This window comes from Coffea eugenioides, chromosome 7 (genome assembly GCF_003713205.1).
Source record: "Coffea eugenioides isolate CCC68of chromosome 7, Ceug_1.0, whole genome shotgun sequence".
NCBI lineage: Eukaryota > Viridiplantae > Streptophyta > Magnoliopsida > Gentianales > Rubiaceae > Coffea > Coffea eugenioides.
In genome coordinates this window covers 29070343-29092640 of record NC_040041.1, presented here as the reverse complement: position 1 = coordinate 29092640, position 22298 = coordinate 29070343, and the positions used below count along the sequence as shown (strand labels likewise).

The window sequence follows — 22298 nt, the reverse complement described above, 5'->3', positions numbered from 1 at the left end:
TGTCAAAGAAACAAAAGGAGGGATACGCACAGTTACTATAAATTATGCTCAAATTTCAACCAGAAAAGGCAATTCACAAACATGTAGCGGTCCATTTCTAAGCAAGGAAGGTGAGAAAGATGGTGGTAATCGGAAGTCGATACTAATGGTTGGTTGAACAGACCAGACCTTTAGTGGGTCCGCCGACATGATAACAGCTACCACCTTCTCCTCCGAGCTCCCCATATCTGCGCCTCCCTCACACCCGACACAAATTTCAATTGCAACGGGTATTAAATTGAGGTGGAACTTGGAAGTTCGGAGGGCAGGGACTGTTTGACCGTGGGACTGTGGACGTTTTTTTTTTTTTTCCCCTTATTCCCATTATGATTCTTCAGTCCTAGTGTGGCATGAAGAAATACCGGCCCATACGCTTGTCTTTTTTTTTTTTTTTTTTCCTATCGATAACAATCCATACGCTTGTCAATCAGCTAATTTCAATCGTTTCACATTTCTAACCTTTAAATTTTGAAATGTTAACAGAGAAATGATTCATCTAACACGAATGAATAATCATACTAGCATATGGACATCTCAGTTTGCTTTGTATCTCTTGTTAGTTGGGATATTCATCCCTACAATCAAAGCAGCTGAACTTTCCGATAACTGGCATTTCTGCTGTCAGCACACTCACTGATGTTGCTTGTTCTTGGATAAAACAAAATTCGTCCTAGAAACTGACAAAAACTAACTAAAGCTATCAGCTTGGGTGCCTCAAAATTGGATAATCCTCCTTTTGCAGCCTTCCAGCTTTGAAAGGATCCTTGCTTCGTACTAGCCACCTGTGTTTCTGCCAGATTAAACTCCAAGCCCCCTAAAAATATTCAGTACAATTACTTGCTTGTTATTACAGCATTTGACAGACGAAAAAAATGTTACAAAAGCTATTGAAAAAAAAAGAGAGGACAAGGTAAAAACTTAGAATATGAAAGTGCTGTACCCTGGTGAATCAGTAATGGCAATATTTCCAATCTCATGCCTGCTTGTTGCCGCAAACTCAAAAAGCCATCTCTGAAGACGTCAGCAAGATGTTCATTGGTAAAACCATTTTTCGTTGAATACTACTCATTAACACATTCCACCTGCAATGTTAAATCCTTGATCCCAGCATCCTCTAATATGCGAGACACTTGAGCCTTTGCAGAAGCTTTACTTGCCTCCGTTGATATGTGAAGATGGAGGGTCCCAACAACATCAGTGTTCGTCAGACTCCAAAAGTGCAGATTCTGAATTCCACGCACACCATCCACCTTCATAACATCATTTACTGCTTGTCTGAGATCCTGCTCAAGAGCTCTTGGAACTCTTTGCAGCAAGATTTCAGCAGAATTTCTAAGCAATGGAATCACAGAAGATATAATCAGTACAGATATAAAGATAGAGCAGGCAGGGTCTGCAACGAGCCATCCTTTATACTTAATTAAGAGTGTGGCAACAACCACACCGACACTTCCCATGGTGTCTGCTAAAACATGCAAGAAGATGCCTTCCATGTTATGGTCAATATGATGGTGGTGTTGCTGCTTCCTGTTAAGTTCCTCCAAGTGTGAATGATCATGACTATGCAAGTCCCCTAAGACATGCACACTCTGACCAGCATGACTTCCATGAGATTGACCATTCACACTCAATGAACCATCACAGATTAGCGTGCCAGCACCATGATCATAACGATGGTGATCATCATGACTGTCGCACTGCATTGTTCCACATTCTTCACCTTCTTTCTTGTCACTTTTCTGGTGATTATCACAATCATGGTGCTTGTGATGACCAACATGGTGTTCCGCATCACCAGAGCAAGGTTTCACATGGCTGTTGTGGACAACAGGAACACACTCGTGAGTTTTGTGCTGAATTTGGCATTTATGGTCATGTGAATGGTGGTGGTGGCTGTGATGGGAATGAGAATCAGAGCGGGAATTTGAGTGCGAATGGGAATGTGAGTGGGTACATGTTCCAGAACCACCATGCGCATGATGATGCTCCTCATGAAAAAAGATCAATCCCACTACATTGACAAGCAGCCCTCCAACAGACACTGCCAACAAGCTGTTTGTAGAGATCTCTTGAGGATCCAAGATCCTCTCAAATGACTCCAGCACAATTAGAGCTCCTACAAGAACCAGAAACACAGCATTCACATATCCTGAAAGAACCTCGAATCTTCCACGACCATGGTTGAACTGACCATTTGCTGGGAGGCGTGAAATGTACGATGCATACAAGCCAATCACAAGGGCAGCACAGTCAAACAACATGTGACATGCATCTGATATCAACCCAAGACTGTTACTCATGAAACCCGCCACAAATTCTATAACCATGTAAGCAGCATTTATCAACAGGAAAAGAGCAATCTTGCGTGACTTTCTCTCACTCAAAATGTGGCGAATGGGCTTCATAATAGACATGGTGAATGAGTCCGATGATTCAACACCTAATTCAATATAATTAGGATGAACAGGATCCAATTCGCTCACAGAAACCCGCAGCAACAATCCACAAATCAATAAACCCCAAAGGGAAAGCTCTGGAAAATAGAACAACTCCAAAATAACTGTACAAACAAAAGTGACAAGATACTCCCTCTGAAAATCTTTGGAAGCAGCAACTTTCTCATCAGTGTAATTCTCACTCAAAAGCACTCCAAAAACAACTGTATTCGCCAGAGGCCAACCAAGATTTGCAATGGAAATGCTATCTCCTTCAACTTCGAATATAAACATACTGATCACAGCAGGAACGAAAAGCACAACAGTAGTGAAAAACAGTGAAAGCAACCGAACCCGTTTTGGCCCCAGTTGCCTAACAGTACCCCAGTTCATCGAAACCCGCTCATAACACCCTAAAAACCCAGACAAGAACGGAAGCAACATCGGCCAAATTCTAATACAATTCTGACCAGGAAAAAATGACAATCCAAATTTGTGAACGTTGATAGAAGAGAAAGGGAAGCATTCAAGACGATCCCAACTAATAGATAACAAAAACAGCCCAGAAAACAAGGCAATAAAGCCACGAACCTTAGACATGCCAATTTGAGTTTTACCAATAAAGTTGCGATTTTTACCCTCAGCAATGAAACGCGCAGCTACATTTCCGGACAATTCAGCAAGAATCAACGCAGCTGTACCGCAGTAACGGAGAGCTTGGAAACGGAGGAGGAATATTACGGCTAGGAGGAGTGATTTAGCAACCAGAAGTCTATACTGGGATTGAGTAATGGAGGTGAAAGAGAAAATGGGCTGGCGTTGTTTTTGATGAAAAGGATCTCTAAAGGAAGAAGAAGATAGGGAAATGAAGAGAGGGAAAGAGAGTGTGAGGAGGAAAGAGAGGAGAGAGACTAAGAAAGAGAAGGGGAAGATGGAGAAAGAGGAAGGGGAGGAACGAAGGAATGGGAGGAGAGAGTAGAGGGAGCGAAGGGAGAAAAGGAGGAAGAGGAAGGCGAGAGAGGAAGTTTTAGAGCTCGAAGTCTTGGTGGAGAGAGAGGACAGGCGGTGTTTGGAGGGGGTTGGGGTGGGAGTCGCCGGCGGGAAGGGGAATCCTTGATACGGTATGGGTCTTGAGGTGGTTGGCGTAGTGTGAGGAACAGTGGTGCGTGGTGGAAGCGAGAGCCGGCTCGGGCGGTGATGGTGGTGGTTGTGGTGGTGGTGCTCTGCCATGATCGGAGGGGCCTTTTTTTCACCTATTTCCGATCTCTGGACAAATGCAAAGTTCGATCTAGTACTCGAGATTGGAATTGAACAGTTCAATCCGAGGGGTTCAAGACTGCAGAAGGCTTTCATTGAAAAGAAGGGATAATTGCAGAAACCTCCCCTGAGTTTTCTGACACTTGCACTGACCTCCCTGTGGTTTGAAAAATGGCACTGACCTCCCCTGAACTTACTAATCCTTTGCAAATTCAATCAAAACGATTAAAATATTGGTTTAGGGAGTGAAATTATAATTGTATACCATATTTGTCCTTTGTGCTACATGTTCAATGAATAATAAATTACTACAAATCAATTAACAATTAATAAACTTTAAACGGTATAGTTTATGAGCAGATATGCATTACCCATTTAAAGTACCGGCTCTTTATGGATATTTTACTTTCAAACATTTAATTTATGATAAATATGTCAATGTTTGTAAGTAAAATTCAAAAAGTATTACAGTAATATTCTTACAAAAAGGAAATCAGTAGGTTATCTATTTAATATAATTAAATATTTTTAAAAAAAGAAATAGCCCATAAAGTATTAATTCTTTATGGCTTTCATCCATTATATGAGTAAAATATTGGCTCTTTATGGACATTTTATTCTGAATCATTTAATTTATATTAAATACATAAATGTTTGTAACAAAAAAAGAAAAAGTGTTACATTAATATTTGTACGGAATGGAAACTGATAGGTTTTGTATTTAACAAAAATTAAATATTTGAGGGTAAATACAAATCTTTGCACTATCAAATATTTAATTTTTGTTAAATACAAAACCTATCAATTTCCGTTCCATAACAAATTTTGTGCAGACTGAAGAAGGCCGGGCCCCACACTGCCAAAACAGATTTAATTAATTTGAGCGGGCAACTTGCGAGTGGATATGGCTGTCGGGGCTTTTGTGTAGAACTATGTTGGCTTGAGATACAAATTTTGTGGGTTGCATGCCGGGCTTGTTAAGATCCCCATCTATACAGAGTCCAAGGTGACATTAGATTTTAGTGGGATCTGTTTTATCAGTAGTTTTGGTGTGGAACATTGGATCTCAGTAATAGTGGGCCTCTCCTCTTCGCGAGAGGTCTTTGGACTCTTTTTCCAATGAGCCGGGCCTCGAGACCGAGTTTATGCAGGTTGCATTTGGCAACTTTTTTTACACTGAAAAGCGCCGTTTTTTTTCAGTAGTATTCTTTATTCTTTTTTTTTTTTTTTTGGGGGACAAACACAAAAGCACAGAATGCTATACTCATAGTAATCGGTAGTAGTACTACTATTCACTAGCGGTATAAATTAAGGAAGCATTGCGCCCCAGAAGGACAGAAAATGCATGATATCAATATCATGAGAAGAGCCCAACCCAGGGTAGCTCGAGTGGTTTCGTTGCCCCTCTTTAGGGTATGGCGGTTCGAGTCCTGGGGTTACCGTGTTCGAGGGTAATGGGCCTCTGCCCTCGGGCCGCAGGGGATTAGTCGGGCCGAAGGCCCGGACACCCCTGTGTCGAAAAAAAAAAAAAAAAAAAATATCATGAGAAGAAACAAAATGGTTATTCAGATTGGGAATATTTGCACGGATTTGATGACATGTACGACAGAGCACAAGAAAGCCTGTTCCCCAGTTGGTTCGGTTTTGAGAATACTCCTCTCATAATTTTAGTGCATGCAGATAGGTACACGTCAAATGTAGCTAGGTAGCTAGCAGACCGGGACGCTTAAACCAAAATGGCGTCCAGATTCTCCAGAACCTGGAAGAGATAACAATGTCCCAATTATGTTGGAGGCCGCGTGTCAGTATTTAGCAGCTATGGATCCAATATGCATATGTTAAATATTGAGCTGGTCAATTCCATATGGTAGAAGGAGTGAAATAAGGGGAGTGGTTTCCATGTCAGTATATCACAAAAGAGCAGCAGGAGCGGGGAAGGTGCAGAAAAGACTCATTGATTGGTGCATGGCCCCGATTGACGTCTTGGATTTGTGACGCAAAAGGTAATTGCAATAAACAGCCTTTTAATGGAGCAGGACAGGAGCGTTAGTGCTTTTTTTTTTTTTATCAATTATGTATGGATAGTGATCAATACCATATGGCTCCGTACGTAGATCAGCGGGTCTCTCCTGTTCCGACTTTAGATGTTTTTGACAGAGTCATCGCACCTGCATCTGCATTATCGATCGTCACGAGTGTAAGTAGCATCACTATGACACAACGTAATTGGTTCATCAGGCCGAGCCAAGTATATAGACCAGACTACAGGAGTTTCGCCACTTTCATTGCTTTTTTGGTCGTCTGAATCAGTTCTGCCCACAGAAAAAGGTGACACACAAATATATACGTACCCCTATGAGTGTATGTTGTCGTCTGTAATCAGATTCTCAGAGCTAAATTGATCCAGCAAACGTCAAATTCGAAGCACGAGATGACCGTGAGCCGAGACAGACACCCTCGTTCCTTCGCGTGGGCAGAAGAAGCCAGTTACAAATTCCATAACGCTCGGACGTGCTGGAAATTAATATGCTGGTTAGGTTGTTTACGGGAAAAAAGGAAAGAAAGAAAGAAAAAGGTTATGTATACCGTCAAGCCAATCACTCTTTCGAATGGATCTTCCGTCTTAGTTTTAGTGGTGAAATAAAGCTGGAGGAATGGTTGGTCATTGGTAAATGGTAGAGGATAATCTTATTATTGTGTTGAAGCTTTTCGCAATAATTTGAGTTAAGTATTGTTTTTTCAACTCCAATATAATTGGCAAATCATCATCATGCAAAAGGCTAATTAAGTTGCCTACGCGGCAGATGTGCGAAGAGTCCAAGTGAGAGACCAAGCATTCAGTTTCAGGCCTGGCGTGCTTTTTGAAGGAGGAATGTATAGTGTCTGTTGCATGAGGACATACTAATGTACTGGTGCTAGTGTTATATTCTTGGGCAAATAGGACCGCCGTGACGAGGCAGCCAACTAAAATTTTTTTCCGTTCTTGCTGTAACCATCAGCCTTATAAGCTAGGGAGCTCATTTATAGCGATCGTCCTGTATTCCATTAACCACCCATTTAAGGACAAAGTTGTATATAGTAGTTTCCAACATGCACTGGTGGAACCCAACAAGAACACTAGTATATAGTTCCAACTTCTTAAGTGACTCCTCTAAATTTCTATGCCTATCCCTTTCATGCGTGCTTACTGAAACGCTGAGAATTTGAAAGAAACAAGGAACAAGAAGTTATCCTCTCAATTCTCCCACGCCTCTCTATTTCTTCTTTTTTTCCGGGTTGATACTTTTTTCCAGAGTCTAGAACCAGTTCCCCAACTTCGATTTTCCCATTCGACTCTGACACTCATGGCCGGAGGACACAGACTAACCGCAGGACTCAATAAGCCCATTGTACTTCTCATTGGTACGTAGTTTTTCATCTGCATGTTCACTTTTTTTTTTCTCGTTCTTTCTGGTTTTTCTTTAAAGAAACAATCCGGCTACCTGTATTATTAAAAATGCAACACGATTTACACACTGGGCCTGTGAATATTTACGAGTAATTGAAACGTTCTCACCAGTCATAGCTGGCGTGGAGAGGTTTGCATTCAAGGGTGTGGCGTCCAATTTGGTGACTTATCTTACTGATGTTGTTAAAATGACCAACTCGTCGGCGGCGAAGATGGTTAACAGTTGGTGCGGTTTTACGTCTATGGTGCCGCTGGTAGTGGCTCCGCTTGCTGACTCTTACTGGGACCGGTATACCACCGTACAATCTGCTGCCTTGCTCTATGCTTTGGTAAAGTCTCTGAACTTTCCCTTTCCCTTTCCCTTTCACTTCTTGTGTTTGGTTTGGCCCCTACGAAGCTTAATATTGGGCTGTTGCGTTACGAATTCAGATGCTTGTTGCTTCTTTTCTCCTGTTGTTTTTTGTGTATCCATTGCTAATGATTTAGTGGAATTTGATGTGGAAATGGTGGGATACTTGCTAAGGTGTGTAACACTCGGTCACAAATCCACAAAGGTAAATGGAACCCGAGTCATTTCCCACTTCTTTTGCCAAGTGAAATTGCTTTTTTTTCTGGAAAAAAAAAAAAAATTGGTGCTACCATCTAGTAGTTTAATGTACCATTGATGTGGCGATATACTTGCAGTGTATTGATTGATGAGAAGCATTGTCAAAATTTTTGAATCTGCTGCAGCTTTAACGTAGTCTGGTTTTTCATTCAATTATGTTTAAAATCTAGAGAATTTGAATGGAAATGTAACTAAAAGCCAGCGGTGTCGACGTTGTTAGTATAACTTAGAATTTGGCGTATGGCATATGAGACGATGACCGTAATCTTTCGTTTGCCCAGGGACTCGTAATGTTAGCGTCTACGGCGCTGGGATGGCTTTTGATTCCGATAGGCAAAGTTAGCTCCTCGGCACTCCTTCACTGGTCTCTCTATCTGATTTCACTAGGCCAAGGTGGGTATAACCCTTCCTTGCAAGCCTTTGGAGCTGATCAGCTGGACGATGGGGATGAATTACCTAGCAACAAAACTGACCACAGTTCTGATAAGAAGAGATTATTTTTCCAGTGGTGGTACTACGGCATTTGTTGTGGCAGCTTGCTTGGAGTCTCCCTCATGTCATATATCCAAGATACTCTGGGATGGGGATTGGGATTTGCCATCCCTGCAATTTCATTTCTAGCGTCCATTGCAATATTTTTATTGGGGAACCGGTTTTATAAGCATAAGAAGGCCAAGAATGTCGATAACAAGTCGACGGAAAACATGATACAAACAGTCAAAACAACTCTATCAAGGATGTTCTGCGGCAAGATTGATTTGGATAGAAACTCAGATGTGGCTGAGCTAGAGTAAGTGTCTCTCTATTTTACAGTTGCATGATACTAGCAATTCTACAAAGTACTAACGACTGGGTGTTGTCCTTGTAGACTCCAGGAGAAACCACTCTTTGACGCAGATCCTGAAGGAATGGAAGGCTTGTATGAGAAATCTGAGAATGAGAATCATCTTGTTCAAATTGCAAAAATGGTGCTGCCTCTGCTGCCAGTTTGGACCATGCTTCTGATGTTTGCTGTGATTTTTCAGCAACCTCCAACATTCTTTACCAAACAAGGCATGACGATGAAGAGGAATATCGGCAGCAAATTCAAGATCCCACCAGCAGCACTTCAAAGTGCAATAACCGTCTCTATTATCCTCTTGATGCCTTTGTATGACATCCTCTTCATACCCTTAACCCGAATCCTCACTCAAAATGAGAAAGGAATCAGCGTGATACAGAGGATGGGAATTGGAATGTTTTTGTCGGTGATAGCCATGGTGATTGCTGCTTTAACTGAAAGGAAGAGGCTTGAGCTGAGCAGACAAATGGTAGCTTCTGATCTGCTGTCTGAAACCGTACCATTGAGCATCTTTTGGCTGCTTCCTCAATACATTTTGCTGGGCATTTCTGATATATTCACGGTCGTAGGCATGCAAGAGTTCTTCTATTCTGAGGTTCCTCTCAGATTTAGAACAATGGGTATAGCTCTGTATACCAGCGTCTTCGGGGTAGGAAGCTTCTTAAGCGCCCTGCTTATTTCTCTGGTTGAACGCTTCACAAGTTCCGGTGGAAGAGAAAACAGTTGGTTCAATGATGACATGAGAAATTCCCGTCTAGACAACTACTACTGGCTGCTAGCCATACTCGATTCTGTAAGCTTCGTAGGATTTGTAATTTTCTTTAGATTCCATAAAAGTAGAATATGACCGGTCAGCTCAGTTGTAGCCAAGTTCGCATTGTATCAAACGAAGTTGTATTCAGTCAGTAGCGTGTTCCTTTTCGTTGTACATGTCTCGTCGATTTACCTATTATTCCAAAGGCCGGAAAGGGTTTAATGTTTCCCAAAAAAAAAAAAAAAGTGCGATGTTTTCAATCAAATTGTATAAAAAAAGAAACATATTTTTCTTGGAGAAGTCAAAGTGTTTCTGCCATCGGAGATGAAAATAAGACTACTCCAATCTTCAAACTTCAATTCTGATCTTTGATCAATCGAGATGGAGTAGTAAATTATTACATAGGGCAACAGTAGCTAGTTTTACATACTTGATGGTTTCTTATCTTACACAGTTACACAACTACTTATTTTTCTTCGTGAATATATTTTTTAATCGTCTTTTTTATTCATATATATCAAATCACTATACAAATTTTTCTTAAAAACAAAAAACTCTAAAATCTTGCAATCCAAACAGTGCGCTGCTCTTTCATAGAACCCCATGATTCTTTCTACTCTCTTTTAAATTTTTGCATACATATAGTTATCTGTCATTGTTCGGTACTCTTTTGTAGGACCTCATAATTCTTTCTATTCTCTATTCAATTTTCACAAACATATGGTTATCCGTCATTGTTCTGTTCTTTAATCGGCACCACCACATTGAACTAAGCGTTTTACACGCAAAGACAAACACTGATTTTGAGACGGCATCAATTACCACCGCCCAAGCTTCCATGACCCCAAAATAGGATGGCGGAATCTTCCTCCTGTTTCATTTCCCAAACAGGGTAGGCCTGCAACGCCTTACGCCTCACAGCTTGTGATATTGTACACGCTAAAATGGACATATAGCAATCAAGTGCGGCACAATGCAAAGATACTTGGAGAACATTTGGAACAACGAACTGACATACAAGGAAATAAACTGAAACCCCCGCTAAATCATCGCAGCCAAACTCACTGATCTCTTGCCATATCATCCCATATATGAAGTATTGGTGTCCAAGAAGAAATTGCTAATTTCAAACAAAATTCCTAAAGCTGAGCCACGATATATCCAATCTAAGTAGTAAACTTTTTCCACCAGTATTAGCAAAACATGAGCTACTATTCTGACACGAATAATGAGATGAGATTCAGTTTTCTGATCACCCCAAAAAAAAAATCCAATACTGATGTCTATATATGCACATCGTGAATCCTTATAAACATGAAACATAAAGACATTTTGTTCGTTATCTAGCCAATAGGTCCAGCTGTGCAACCCACAATGCTATATGCAAGAGGGCATAAGTTTAGAAATATGTATCCTGATCTACTCGTCTACCAAGTGAGGCAGAGATGAACAGTGTACCATCAAAGAGAGCAAAATGAAACACAGCACAGACTAGTCAAGGACGCGCTTGGCGTCCAACTAATGCTACCATCCCAAATAAACCTGGTTCATCATATCAAGGGTTTAGTAACTTTGATATCACCTAACAGCAGATTCCAGCAGGTCTTCCTAATGCTGATAATTGATGTGTCTATCTCTCTAGTCTCTACAGCCAAAGTGATGACCAGATTCTAAGCTACTTCTTGTTTTGAGCACCTTTAGAACCTTCCATCACCCCTTTGCCACCCTTGCGAATGCTTGAGAAACTCAATGATAATGATTTTGCACTCTTTTGGTCTCCATTCTTTGAGCTGCTCAGTGTAAGAAGGACAAGTAAGACGAGGAATTACATATGAAAATATGAGCTAAGTACATTTAATATGTTGTCTGATTGAGCAGACCTAATTCTACTAGCCTTCAAACTAACCGATTGCATATTTGCTACTCAAGTACATTCAGATGTTACTAACTGATGATCTTTTCTCCTTCCACCCTTATCACTGAAATGGAAGTCCTTCAAAAGGTGACATTATTGCCACAGATCACAAACCGAATCACAAATTCTGCGATTAGCAGGAACCACGAATAAATCATAATAAACCGCTATAAAAGATTCATCATGGCTGATAATCAGGAACATCAAACAATCATTGCAATTCTTCGAGTCAATTCATGGTTTACGTCAATAACATAAAGACAAACAAGAGCCAAAATGTCGTGAAATACTATAATTGCAACTTTAAGAAAAATTATAACAGCACTCACAATGCAGATCAATATCCTCTTCACCAGCTAACCCCAAAAAAAAAAAAAGAAGAGAATTCCCTCATTGCATTTATCCAAACTCTATGTCACAAACAATTTAACAAGTGAGCTAATCTAAGCTATTCACTTAACAAAACTAAGATCCAAATATCTACCTCGTCAATGAGTACCATAACCATTGACTTCTGATGCAGGCACTGCTACAATAGCCTTCTGCATTTCCACACTCCTCACCTCTTTAATCCCATTCTGATCAGCATCATCAAGATCATCATCAGAATCCAAAGTAAACTGAGGCTGAATCTCAGCTCCAAGCGGCCTATACAGCACCAAATCACGCCTAATCCCATGCTTCTTGCAGACAATTCCATACACCACAACACTCAAAGTCACTAGAAGTGCAAGATGGCAATTAAACTGAAGCGTAGCGATCGCTCGACCACGGTGATACTCAGGGTGCCCTTTACACTTAATCGTATAGTTACCTCTACTCTTCCCGTGCAAAGAGCATCCGTGTACCATCATCAAATCGGAGAAAAATGAGAAACCCATCTGGACTATCCACATACCCTGTAAAACCAGTCCAACCCCGCGTCCCAATCTTGCATAATTCGATTTGGGACTTTTCAGTTCTAGAATAGTACAAAACAGACAAATGCCTATTGGCACGAGGAAGAAATCGTAGTATCGGTTTTCTACCCCACTGGGGTCCTTTCTTCTAACGTAAAAGAACAAAAATTCTTCGCCGAAAGCGAAAAGAAGCAGCATATTGAGGATCGCTGAAGGAAATTGAAACGAAATCTTGACAAGCGTGAAGAGACCCAAAGTTGAATAGAGGAAAAAAAGGAGAGCGATTGCGATTACCTCTAACTGGAAGGCGAAACCGACGTGGTCTTTGGAGTTGAGGGCGTCGGAGATGGAGATGAGAGAGTTTAGAATGAAGAGGAAAGAAAGGACGGAGATTGATAAGCATGTTACCGATGATGAAGAAAGAGGGGCCTTTTTCGTTTGAGTGCTGCTGTTGTTAGTAGCTGAAATGGAGCGAGGGCTGGTAAGGGGCGGAGATGGTGGCGTATTTCGGATACATTCAGAGGAAGACAAGAACAATTCCCAAGCACCGATCAAGATGAAACCGCCGCCGGCTATGGTGTAGGTGAAGAGTCCCATTTTTGGCTCTTGATTTCTGTTTTCTGGTTTACTTTTCTTCTCTTTCCCTTAATAATAATTGAGCTATGAGCATGTGATTTGACTTCCTGGGAAACGCTAGTATAAAATGATTATTGTATTTTGATTCTTGGACCGTTTAATTAACTGTGGGAGGAAAAAACAAAGGCAGCGGAAGGATGCGGATGGAAGAAAGACGAACATGAAGAAGAATGGATCTGAGGAGGCCACGCGGTCAGAAAGTTTGCGGAAGAGGAGGGCCTGGTCGTCTTGCTGTTTCAATCGTCGTCGGGCGCTCGGACCTTGGACTCGACGACGGAGGCTATGTCTCCTTTTACGTGTAAAAAACTAAAATAGAAATTTAAGTATAGTTGAAGAGTGCAAAGTGAAATTAACCCTTTCTCAACTTTTGATTTATGCAAATTTTGATTTTACATTTATATCTCTACTTTGATAGACTTAGTAAAATTTTTATGACTAAAAATGTTCTCTTTTCATTATGACCAACTTATCGGTCGTTGATTTTGGAGATTAATCCAAAATATTTTCTATATGTACGAGAGAGATTTTTAATACAAAAATGAGGTTGCAACTTAAATCGCTTATTATGTTATCTATATCTATATGTATTGCAGAAGAGGTTTTTAGCAGAGATCCTCTCAATGACTTCCAAACTTCTCATCATTTTTTCTAGAATTTTGTATTTATTTTAATACATAAAAAATAGTGGGTTATAACCAACCATATCACCGATCAAATTTAAAATTTAAAACATTCTCACTATCTACTTCATAAACCGTTTATAGTTTGTTATTTATATTTTAAATCCTTTTTACTCTTTAATTAAAGACAAATGCTCATTCGTATACTATTTTAATATAATGTTACATTTTTATAATTAAGAAATATTTGTCACCACACTAACCCTATAACCACCCCTACAAATGAGCTTTGCAAATTACAATCACGTTTCAAAAAAATCACAAATGTGCAACTAAATGTAAATTTGAGGGAGTAAAGTACATCTAAATGTAAAGTTAAGAGGTATACTATATTTAACCCTAAAAAAAATCTCACGGAACAAGTAGTGGGTTATAGATTTTTGTATTTATTTTAATACATAGAAAGTAGTGGGTTATAACCAATCCTATCACCAGTCAAATTTAAAATTTAAAACTTTCCCATAATCTATTTTATAAACCGTTTATAGTTTGTTATTTATACTTTAAATTCTTTTTATTTCTTAATTAAAGACAAATGCTCATTCACATGCTTTTTTAATGCAATTTTAATTCGGAAACATACAACATGGTCAAGAAACAGCGGAACCAATTAGAATTAGATTTTGACCAATAAAAAAAAAATAGACCTAGATGCCACTGGCACGTTGCTGTAACTTGCGATGCCAATTAGGATTATTTAGCACTTTTTTTTTTCCAAAGAGTTAGGACACTATAAAGTTTATTTAGGCAAACTTTGTCTTATCGATGATTTGAGCATCAAATTATTGAATATACTACAAATCCTATAATATCAGTCTGCTACAAAAAATAATATTTTACTAGCATGTGGTATTTGCGTACGAAATTTCAGAGGTAAATTAAATGATTTTACTTATACTCTATATAATTTGAATAGTTTTTTAACGAATATAAACATACTATGCAAGACCATCACTTTGTACAATTAGAACTAGCAAATTGTATATTAATCACAATTTAGATTTTGCTCGATACCTGCGTAGTTGGTGAATTCCATCAGTAACACTACATCAAATTTTTAATGTTGTTTCATCCTCTTATTAACATGTATTTCAAAAAATTATAGATTTGAAAATGATACATGTGCTCGAAAGTTAGTTATATGGTTGAGGTCAAGCAATTTTACAACATCACAAGCATGTTGATAGCAAATTCAAAGAGAATATGGATATCCAAATATACAATCATGCATACGGTAAACTTACTTTATTTAATTTAATTACTGCACAATTTTTTTAAGTTTATAATCATAACCTATACCTTCTTTCATTCTTACTAGGTTAAATATTTTCGAATACTTACTTACATTCAGAGTATTAACATAAAAAACATGTTCTATGAGATATGCAAAAATTGTGGACAACTATGTGAAGGTTATTTTTCAAAAACAGTGTATATGCATTGTAATGACGTGATCGATACTGTTGTTAGGTAATTAATTTCATGTACATTTAATTTCAACAAATTTTTCGATATTGTATATAACTTTTATTTGCCAAACAGGTATAATATTAACATATAAATCACAGATTCCAGTGGTAACATGCATCTACATGACAGATATGCACGATTCGTATTTGGTTGTGATTCTTCTTATCTCGGAGAATTACAAACGAATGTAGAATTTCTTGATATATGTTTATTTTTTATAATACTATTTATAAATTATGTAAAAAAAAAATACACTAATTTTGAATTTCACATGTACTTAATTCTCAGGACAATGGTGATAGGTCGTTCAACCAACGAATTAATTCATGCAAAGATCGTGCATTTTCATTTGTAGTACGCATTTCACAAAATTCAACAGAATTAATTAAATCACCAATTTTGGCTTTCGTACTAAAAGTTAATTGGTGTGAAGAATGTTCGCACCTTTATGCAAAATTATCAAATCGAATGCATAATATTTATAAGTATTTCATTTTAACAATATTTAATTACATTCATTTTTATTCATATATCATTCATTTTCCAATATAAATTTTTATTATTTTTTTCAGGATCTATCTTCCGAAAAAGATAATTTTTGAATAATATACACATTCTATCATATTTCAAATTATTGTTAGACAGATATTATATTTTAATTATGTTGGTACAATTTTTTAATCTTTTTTAATTCACCCTTTTTTTCATTTTTTCAATAATGTCAGCACCGTGCGTAGCACGGGTATTCACACTAGTAAACTTGTAATTACAAATATCATCCCCATTTGGGAAGGTGTGGAAACTAAACTGAATGTCACTGATTGCCATTTTTTGGATGTTTAAATACTAGAAATTGTCAAAGATAAGGCTAAGTGGGAAATATTTCTAGAGATTTTAAATACTAGATTATCCATTATGCCTAACGAGTTCTATAATTCAGAGCAATGCCAAGCTATCATAATTACTCTCCGTAACCTATATACACACAATAAGGGTATTATGCTTGACACATTGGTGAAATTGTGAAGGGCTTAAATTAAGTATGCTATGTAAAAATGACCTTTTTAGTGGGTGACCTTATAACACTCGTTAAGACATCTAAGTATTACACCTAACTTATCATGTTAATATACTCTAAAAAATAGACAGAGATTGAAAAACACATTTTCTCGTCTTTTAGGTAGACTCATATCATCCAGCAACAAAAATAAAAATAAAAAATACGTATACATCAACTATATCATATGAAAGATAGAATTGCTTTCATATTTTAAAAATACTCACACTGCTTTAAGAAGGAAAAAATCTAAATGGAAAATTTTAATTGGAGCATAGATATTGAGATTTACTTAATCTATATAGTATTCCATTTGAATTGAAGAAAATTATATGCAATATTTCTAAACGTCTTTTATGGATTTGCTTTTTTTTTCTCTTAACAATAATATTTCAAATGCGATACTACAATAAGACACACACAAAAACACTCTATATACATCTCAAATACACTTCCTACAAATACTAAGAAAACAATTGAAAAAACTCACTATCTATATTTTTTTTCCTTTAATGCCTCCTCGCCACCCTCCCACCACTATCATCCCTTCACTTCTTTAACCCTTTTTTTTTTCTCTTCTATCCTACTTCGTCCTTCTCTAACACTACTCTCACCCCCTATTTTCTTCCCCCTTTCTCCTTCTCTCTCCCGCCTTTTGCTCCTCCCATTCGTTTCCCTATGTTCTTGTCCACTCTTTCCTCATTTTCCTTCCTCATCATTTCTTTCTTTTATATCCCACATTTCTTTGCGACAAAAGGAGAAATGGTATGAGGGAAAAGAGAAGAAATAAGGGGAGAGGAGGAAGGAGGGGATATAGAAGATAGGAAAAGAGAGAGGAGAGGTGGAAAAGGAAAATGAAATAAGGAGAAGGGAAGGGGTTTTACTCGGGAGGGGTTTAGATAGAGGGTATGAGGCGTTATGGTAGGAAGGATGAAAGAAATTTTTTAAAACACCTAAATAAAAGTTTTAAAATTTAAAATTACTCTCAAAATATATCTAGAGTGAAAGTTTTTAATATACAAAATTATAGTAAAAAATTTCAAGAAACACCCTTAAATATATTTAATCTATACAAACCCTAATACATACTAGACTTGGGGTTTGTTCAATTAATAAATGGCTATAACTTGGTATTATGAGGAATTTATTATAAGTGAATCAAAGAATAGATTTATTAAATAAAACTTTTTTTTTATTTTCTATCCAGTCACAAGTACTCAAAACAAACAAAATCATTTAAGTGAGATAAGCTGTTGTAACTGCTAATCCTATTCTTATAAAAGGTGAACTTTTAACTGCCATTCCGGTAAATCTATATTTATATCAAATTTACCATTTTACTTCACATTATATTTACTACCCTTGTATTTAGATAATTTGTTGATTTAACTTAACTTTGTCATATTAACCAATGCTCATTAGCTGATAAAAATAAAATATTTTGTTGTAACAAAATCAATAAAAAGTAAAAAAAGTGTTTGGATAGAAGATTATTTGGGGAAAAATTTATTTAGAATAGCATTGTACCATTTTTGTGTGATGTGATGTGATTACATGAGACAAAAAAGTTATTGAAAACTATGTTTATGATACAAATACAATAATATGTGAATTTTTTTTCCAAATTACAGTATCATATCTGTTTGGATTAATTATTTTTGAGGATATTTTTGAAATATTTTACTGTAACAGTGTATATGAAAAACTTTTACTATAAATATTTTTTGAAATATTTAATATATTGTATGAATGAAATATTTTTTGAATTGTTTTTGTTTGTATATTATTGTAGTATTGTATTTGAAAAACTTGTTTTTGAAAAATAGATCAATCCAAGAGAAGAATTGTGTGTCAAATGAGTGGGTTTGTTTGGACAGCTGATTATTTTCTCAAATATATTTGCTTACATCATCATTACAATTTTCAATACATATTTTTATCTTCCCAATTATTTTTTTTATCTCACATACATCACATCACAAAAAGTGCTACAGTAAAAATATGTCAAATAACTTACAATCCAAAACAAAATGAGTACTAATTTACTGCAAGTAGCATAAGGAGATGGGTGCTGCACTACTTAGAAACAAAGAGCAAAAAGATTCTCGACAAATGAGCATCTTATCAATCAAGAGATTAAATCTCTTGACCTACATTTAATTTAGGATTTTTTGAAATTTCACTAGCGGGTAAGTAGTTACCCGTCTGGACCAGTGGCGATTCAGCCACCCCCTCCCTAGTGTAGAGTAAATTAGGAGTGAGTGTAGCATAAAATCTAATTCATCCCTTTTCTTAGTATAGAGTAAAGTAGGAGCGGGTGCAGCGTGAAAAAAAAGAAAAAGAAAAAGACAAAGGGAACATCTTATCCAAAAGTCTTCTTCTATCATTGCACCACCAGTTGGATAGGAATCAAAACAGCACCCACCCCCGAGTCCGCGCCCATTCCCTCTTTGATTGATCATTGATGGTGCCACCATCTCTTTTGATACTCGTGAAAAAAGATGTAGAATCCGAAAGATGAAAAAGAAATAAGTGTTTGTTTTCGTTTTAATGGGATAAATTAAATTAAATAGAGGAATTATTGGCATAGTAATTGATAATTGCTGTGCCTGTCTCCATACGGCAGCTATAATAACCACATATATACGGGGCCATGTACAAAATTCCATCGTCATTCAATCGTCTCCTTTGGTAATTACTGGCGTTGCTTTTCAGTTTATTTTTGCCCTTTTCCCCTTGAAAGTTAAATAGGAATGAAGGGAGTAAAAAGAGGGGTCAATGCCCATGGAGTGGTGCTGCTCTTGGTGGTGGTTGTATTGCTTCAGAAAGCCGTACTGGGACGGCCTCTGCAACTGCAACAACTCACAGCGGTAACCAGGCCCAGCCCGAAGGACACTGCTGCTTTCGCTCGTTGGTTGGTCTGCCAGAGCTCCTGGGGTGTTCTAAGGTCTAATATCTATTATATCTATCAATCTGTCTTAGTTAACGAATGCGTCCTTCAAATTTTGCTGCCTGGAACTTTTTTCGGATGTGGTTGCAATTCCCATCTCCCATTCCTCAGAAGTCGTTATGATGTTTTTTTTTTTTTTTTTTGGGGGGATTTGCACATCCCTATGGGGATTATGCTAGTTATTTTCAGTTTATTTTAATTTTGACCTTTTGAAGATGCTTTGTATTGTTTTGACTGATTCAACTCACATCAGACTTGAATAATTTGGGTGTCACTAATTTTACAATTATAGGGTAACATAAACGAAAGGCTCCTTTTAATTCCAAAATGCTTCGGGAATTGTATGTTAGTACTTGGGAAATTTTCATGTAATTGCCGACAATTTGTAAAAGCTTCAAATTGCCAGGGCTCACATCTTATGTGTTTTTGCTTCTATTGATTGTAAGAGGTGAAGATTTAAGACTGTTTTAACTTACTTCTCAACCGGCAGGAGTCACAGCAGGCCATTGTTTACTTCATCATATGCAATAAATGCTACCTTACCAAGAACTGGCTGGGTCAGGAAGGATCACTTTAAACAGCGTTTTAGCTGAAAATTCTTCACATATACGTAAACTGTAGAGGTAATGCAAGTATCTGAACATTACATTATCACCTTTTGAGGAGAGCAAAAGATTGAAAAGGAAAGCCTTGTGATCAAGACACGAACACCCCCTCATAGTATAGTAAAAATCGTGGAGAACATTTTTGATGGAGAAAAAAGTTGTATTTCCTGTTAAGCATCGATTGCTGTTACTTACGTGAGTTCCAATGCAAAGGTCAAATTGGTGGGACAACTATCTGGATGAAGCTTGCAAAGATGTCAAGAACATTGGTTTACTAGTATAAATTTGAAATGATGATAAAGAAACTGAACCAAATAGTTTTTCGTTGTTTAATATACGTGTTTACCCGTTTGAAGGTTTCATGTTAGGCAAGTCGTAACTCCTCTTTCATTACTGTTGATCTTAAATATTGTCTAAACAGACGTTGAAGATGATCTTATCTTACTCCCTCCTATTTTTTTTGCAGTACCATAGCCAGTGATTTGGGAGGAGCACCTTTTGGGTATGATCTGTCGTATAATATTGCTTTCTTCCTCCTTATTTGGGCGACTGTGTACAAGTAATTTGTTGCAAGAAATTGTGATATTTTGTACAGAAGAAATTTTGAGGCGAAAGAAATCTCTGATCTGATCTAGTGATGATTGTGGTAGGTTAAACCTGATGCTTCGTTATGTCATCTGAGGATTGTCATGAATAGACGAGAATCTGCTTTTACACGTGGAAACTTCTTCACTTTGATTGTCACTTTTATGAGATTATCTGGAGTTTAAAATACTATGCTCAAAATTGACTTGTACTTTCCCAACTTCTTGTTGAGATTAGACTTATTGTTTAAAGACTTTTCTAAGGGTTGCAACTCTTCTATTAGCCTGGAAGGAAGTGTGTGTTTGCTGTGTCCTGATTGAGTTGAGTTGGTCGCATCGTCTAACCTGAGTAAACTTCTGGTTGGCACAATGCACAACATTGTGCAATTTGCTCATGTACTGAAATGCGCTTTAACAGAGCTTTAAAAGCTTGGTTTCAACTTCTTGTTTTCTTTTCAGATACAAGTTATTATTGGTCTCCTGATACTCAAATTTATTTTATTTTAGTTCTTTTTCTGTTTTTCCTTGTGGTCATAAATTGACTTGTCTGTATTGTCCACAGAAATGTGGTCTCATTTAGTGATGGGCAACCAGACAAAGGAAGTGGCATCCCATATTTCTATTTGACGACACTTGATCCAACAGCACGTTATGCCTTGAAAGACCAAAGATCTTCCTTCACAATTAGTGAACATCCCATCGGGACTTGTGGTACCAAGGACCCTGAAAATCCTTCTTGTGCAAAAATTACACTTGTAGGGAAGGTAATAGCTCAATTAACTGAAAATTTTGAACTTATTAGACCTGGTGGCTTTACTAATTTCTAGGAGGCCTTTCTCACTTGAATTTACAATATGGCTGTGTTATCTGCTGTGCTGTTGTATTGTAATGCCTTTCTCACTTGTATGACATTACTCGTTCAGTTTCATCCTGACTTAACCTTTGCGTTTGTGGTGTGTAGTTGACATTACTTGACGGAAATTCCAAGGAAGCTGAGCTTGCTCAAACTGCGCTGTTCACTAAGCACCCTGAAATGAAAGGCAAGCTTGTTTTTTCTTTATAAATGTTTGAAACAACGTTGTCCTTGTACTTTACTTAGTTTGGCCTTGAAAATCTTTATCCTGCTGCTGTATTGCTTTTGTTCGTGAGAACTACCTGCAAATTGTGTTTTAATTGAATGGTATGCAGGCTGGCCTAAGGGTCATAATTTCCAGTTCTTCGAGCTGGAAATTTATGATATATTTATGATCAATTGGTTCGGCGGCCCTAAACCTCTCACTGTGGAGCAATATTTGCAAGCTGACATGTGAGTGTTTGATCATAAATATGATTGCCTTCAAGTGCTTCCATCTTGCAAAAGAAATCCTTTATATGAAATAGTTCCCATAGGATATGAGAGCGAGTGATTGTCTTCTTTATCAGTCGATTTTGAGCAGGGATTTCTTGCATTTGCAGGAATAAAGTCACGTTCAGTTTCTGATGAGTAGTTATCTGCTTAATAATGGCCTGATCCAATCAGTTTGGTTGTGCTGAAAGCGTTCTTCAGTTTCTGGGTGGATCTTCTGTACACCGTTCCCAATTCATTTGTAAATGTGTTTCGTACGATCATGTAAATTAACAATGTGCATCTGCCCATTGTCTTGGAAAAAAGAATGAATATCAGAGGATAGAAATGCAAGGAAGAATTGCATTTTTAGTGTTGATGGATGGCAATATTGCATGCACAAAAGCAAAAATAAGAGAACCCTGAGATTGTAATTATCCCATTAAATTGTACCCTGAGATTGTTGGTAACCTGGGACTGTGAAAAATACTAGAAAATGGGAATGTGGGAATTCAAAAGTTTGCCGCTATTAAAGCAACCTTATTTAGTTATTATTCAGTCGTATAAAACAACTTTTCATAATTGCTAGAAAATTTTGAGTCGTGACGTTTCCTGATTATTTTATCATATTTAAACTGATTTTTCGAGTTTTGGTGTTTGCTGTTGTCAAACAACTGCTCTTTCTAATTGTATCTCTTTTTAAATCTTAATCCATACCACCGCGTATGTGTATGTTTATTCGAGTGATAATGGGAAGAATTTTAATTATAGATATGAACATGATAAATAACACACAT

At 37.4% G+C, this 22298-nt stretch overlaps 4 protein-coding genes across 5 annotated transcripts; 2 read left to right on the top strand and 2 right to left on the bottom strand.

Moving 5' to 3' along the window:
• Window positions 1-505: 505 nt before the first annotated feature.
• Window positions 506-3757, bottom strand: LOC113778870 (zinc transporter 5). Its single transcript, XM_027324394.1, has 2 exons — window positions 980-3757; window positions 506-853 (listed from the first exon to the last, which is right to left on the bottom strand). The coding sequence occupies exon 1, from the start codon at window positions 3702-3704 to the stop codon at window positions 1101-1103; it is 2604 nt and encodes an 867-aa protein (XP_027180195.1). The 5' UTR covers window positions 3705-3757; the 3' UTR covers window positions 506-853; window positions 980-1100.
• A 3208-nt stretch (window positions 3758-6965) lies between these two features.
• Window positions 6966-9529, top strand: LOC113778549 (protein NRT1/ PTR FAMILY 5.9-like). The gene is made up of 4 exons (XM_027323987.1): window positions 6966-7133; window positions 7291-7508; window positions 8068-8576; window positions 8655-9529. The coding sequence occupies exons 1-4, from the start codon at window positions 7076-7078 to the stop codon at window positions 9472-9474; spliced, it is 1605 nt and encodes a 534-aa protein (XP_027179788.1). The 5' UTR covers window positions 6966-7075; the 3' UTR covers window positions 9475-9529.
• A 1111-nt stretch (window positions 9530-10640) lies between these two features.
• Window positions 10641-13109, bottom strand: LOC113778719. 2 transcript variants are annotated; one of them, XM_027324202.1, is made up of 2 exons: window positions 11781-13109; window positions 10641-11171 (listed from the first exon to the last, which is right to left on the bottom strand). In XM_027324202.1, exon 1 carries the CDS (start codon window positions 12790-12792, stop codon window positions 11785-11787), a length of 1008 nt encoding a protein of 335 aa, XP_027180003.1. In that variant the 5' UTR covers window positions 12793-13109; the 3' UTR covers window positions 10641-11171; window positions 11781-11784. The 2 variants fall into 2 exon arrangements, 1 of the variants encoding a protein (XP_027180003.1); XR_003469312.1 differs by having other exon boundaries at window positions 10647-11171; window positions 11262-13109.
• A 5321-nt stretch (window positions 13110-18430) lies between these two features.
• On the top strand, window positions 18431-22059 carry LOC113778268 (protein CREG1-like). The gene is made up of 6 exons (XM_027323608.1): window positions 18431-18985; window positions 20060-20095; window positions 20740-20941; window positions 21139-21217; window positions 21366-21483; window positions 21633-22059. Exons 1-6 carry the CDS (start codon window positions 18792-18794, stop codon window positions 21655-21657), a joined length of 654 nt encoding a protein of 217 aa, XP_027179409.1. The 5' UTR covers window positions 18431-18791; the 3' UTR covers window positions 21658-22059.
• Window positions 22060-22298: the final 239 nt, after the last annotated feature.

What these genes read in the sequence shown, in the direction of transcription:
- LOC113778870 (XM_027324394.1), bottom strand. Translation starts at nt 3,704, where the DNA reads ATGGCAGAGCACCACCACCACAACCACCACCATCACCGCCCGAGCCGG.
- LOC113778268 (XM_027323608.1), top strand. Translation starts at nt 18,792, where the DNA reads ATGAAGGGAGTAAAAAGAGGGGTCAATGCCCATGGAGTGGTGCTGCTC. An exon ending in AGCTCCTGGGGTGTTCTAAG is followed by an intron (nt 18,986 to 20,059) that starts GTCTAATATCTA and finishes TTTTTTTTGCAG; the next exon opens with TACCATAGCCAGTGATTTGG. An exon ending in TAAGCACCCTGAAATGAAAG is followed by an intron (nt 21,218 to 21,365) that starts GCAAGCTTGTTT and finishes AATGGTATGCAG; the next exon opens with GCTGGCCTAAGGGTCATAAT.
- LOC113778719 (XM_027324202.1), bottom strand. Translation starts at nt 12,792, where the DNA reads ATGGGACTCTTCACCTACACCATAGCCGGCGGCGGTTTCATCTTGATC.
- LOC113778549 (XM_027323987.1), top strand. Translation starts at nt 7,076, where the DNA reads ATGGCCGGAGGACACAGACTAACCGCAGGACTCAATAAGCCCATTGTA. An exon ending in GCCCATTGTACTTCTCATTG is followed by an intron (nt 7,134 to 7,290) that starts GTACGTAGTTTT and finishes CGTTCTCACCAG; the next exon opens with TCATAGCTGGCGTGGAGAGG. An exon ending in TCAGATGTGGCTGAGCTAGA is followed by an intron (nt 8,577 to 8,654) that starts GTAAGTGTCTCT and finishes TTGTCCTTGTAG; the next exon opens with ACTCCAGGAGAAACCACTCT.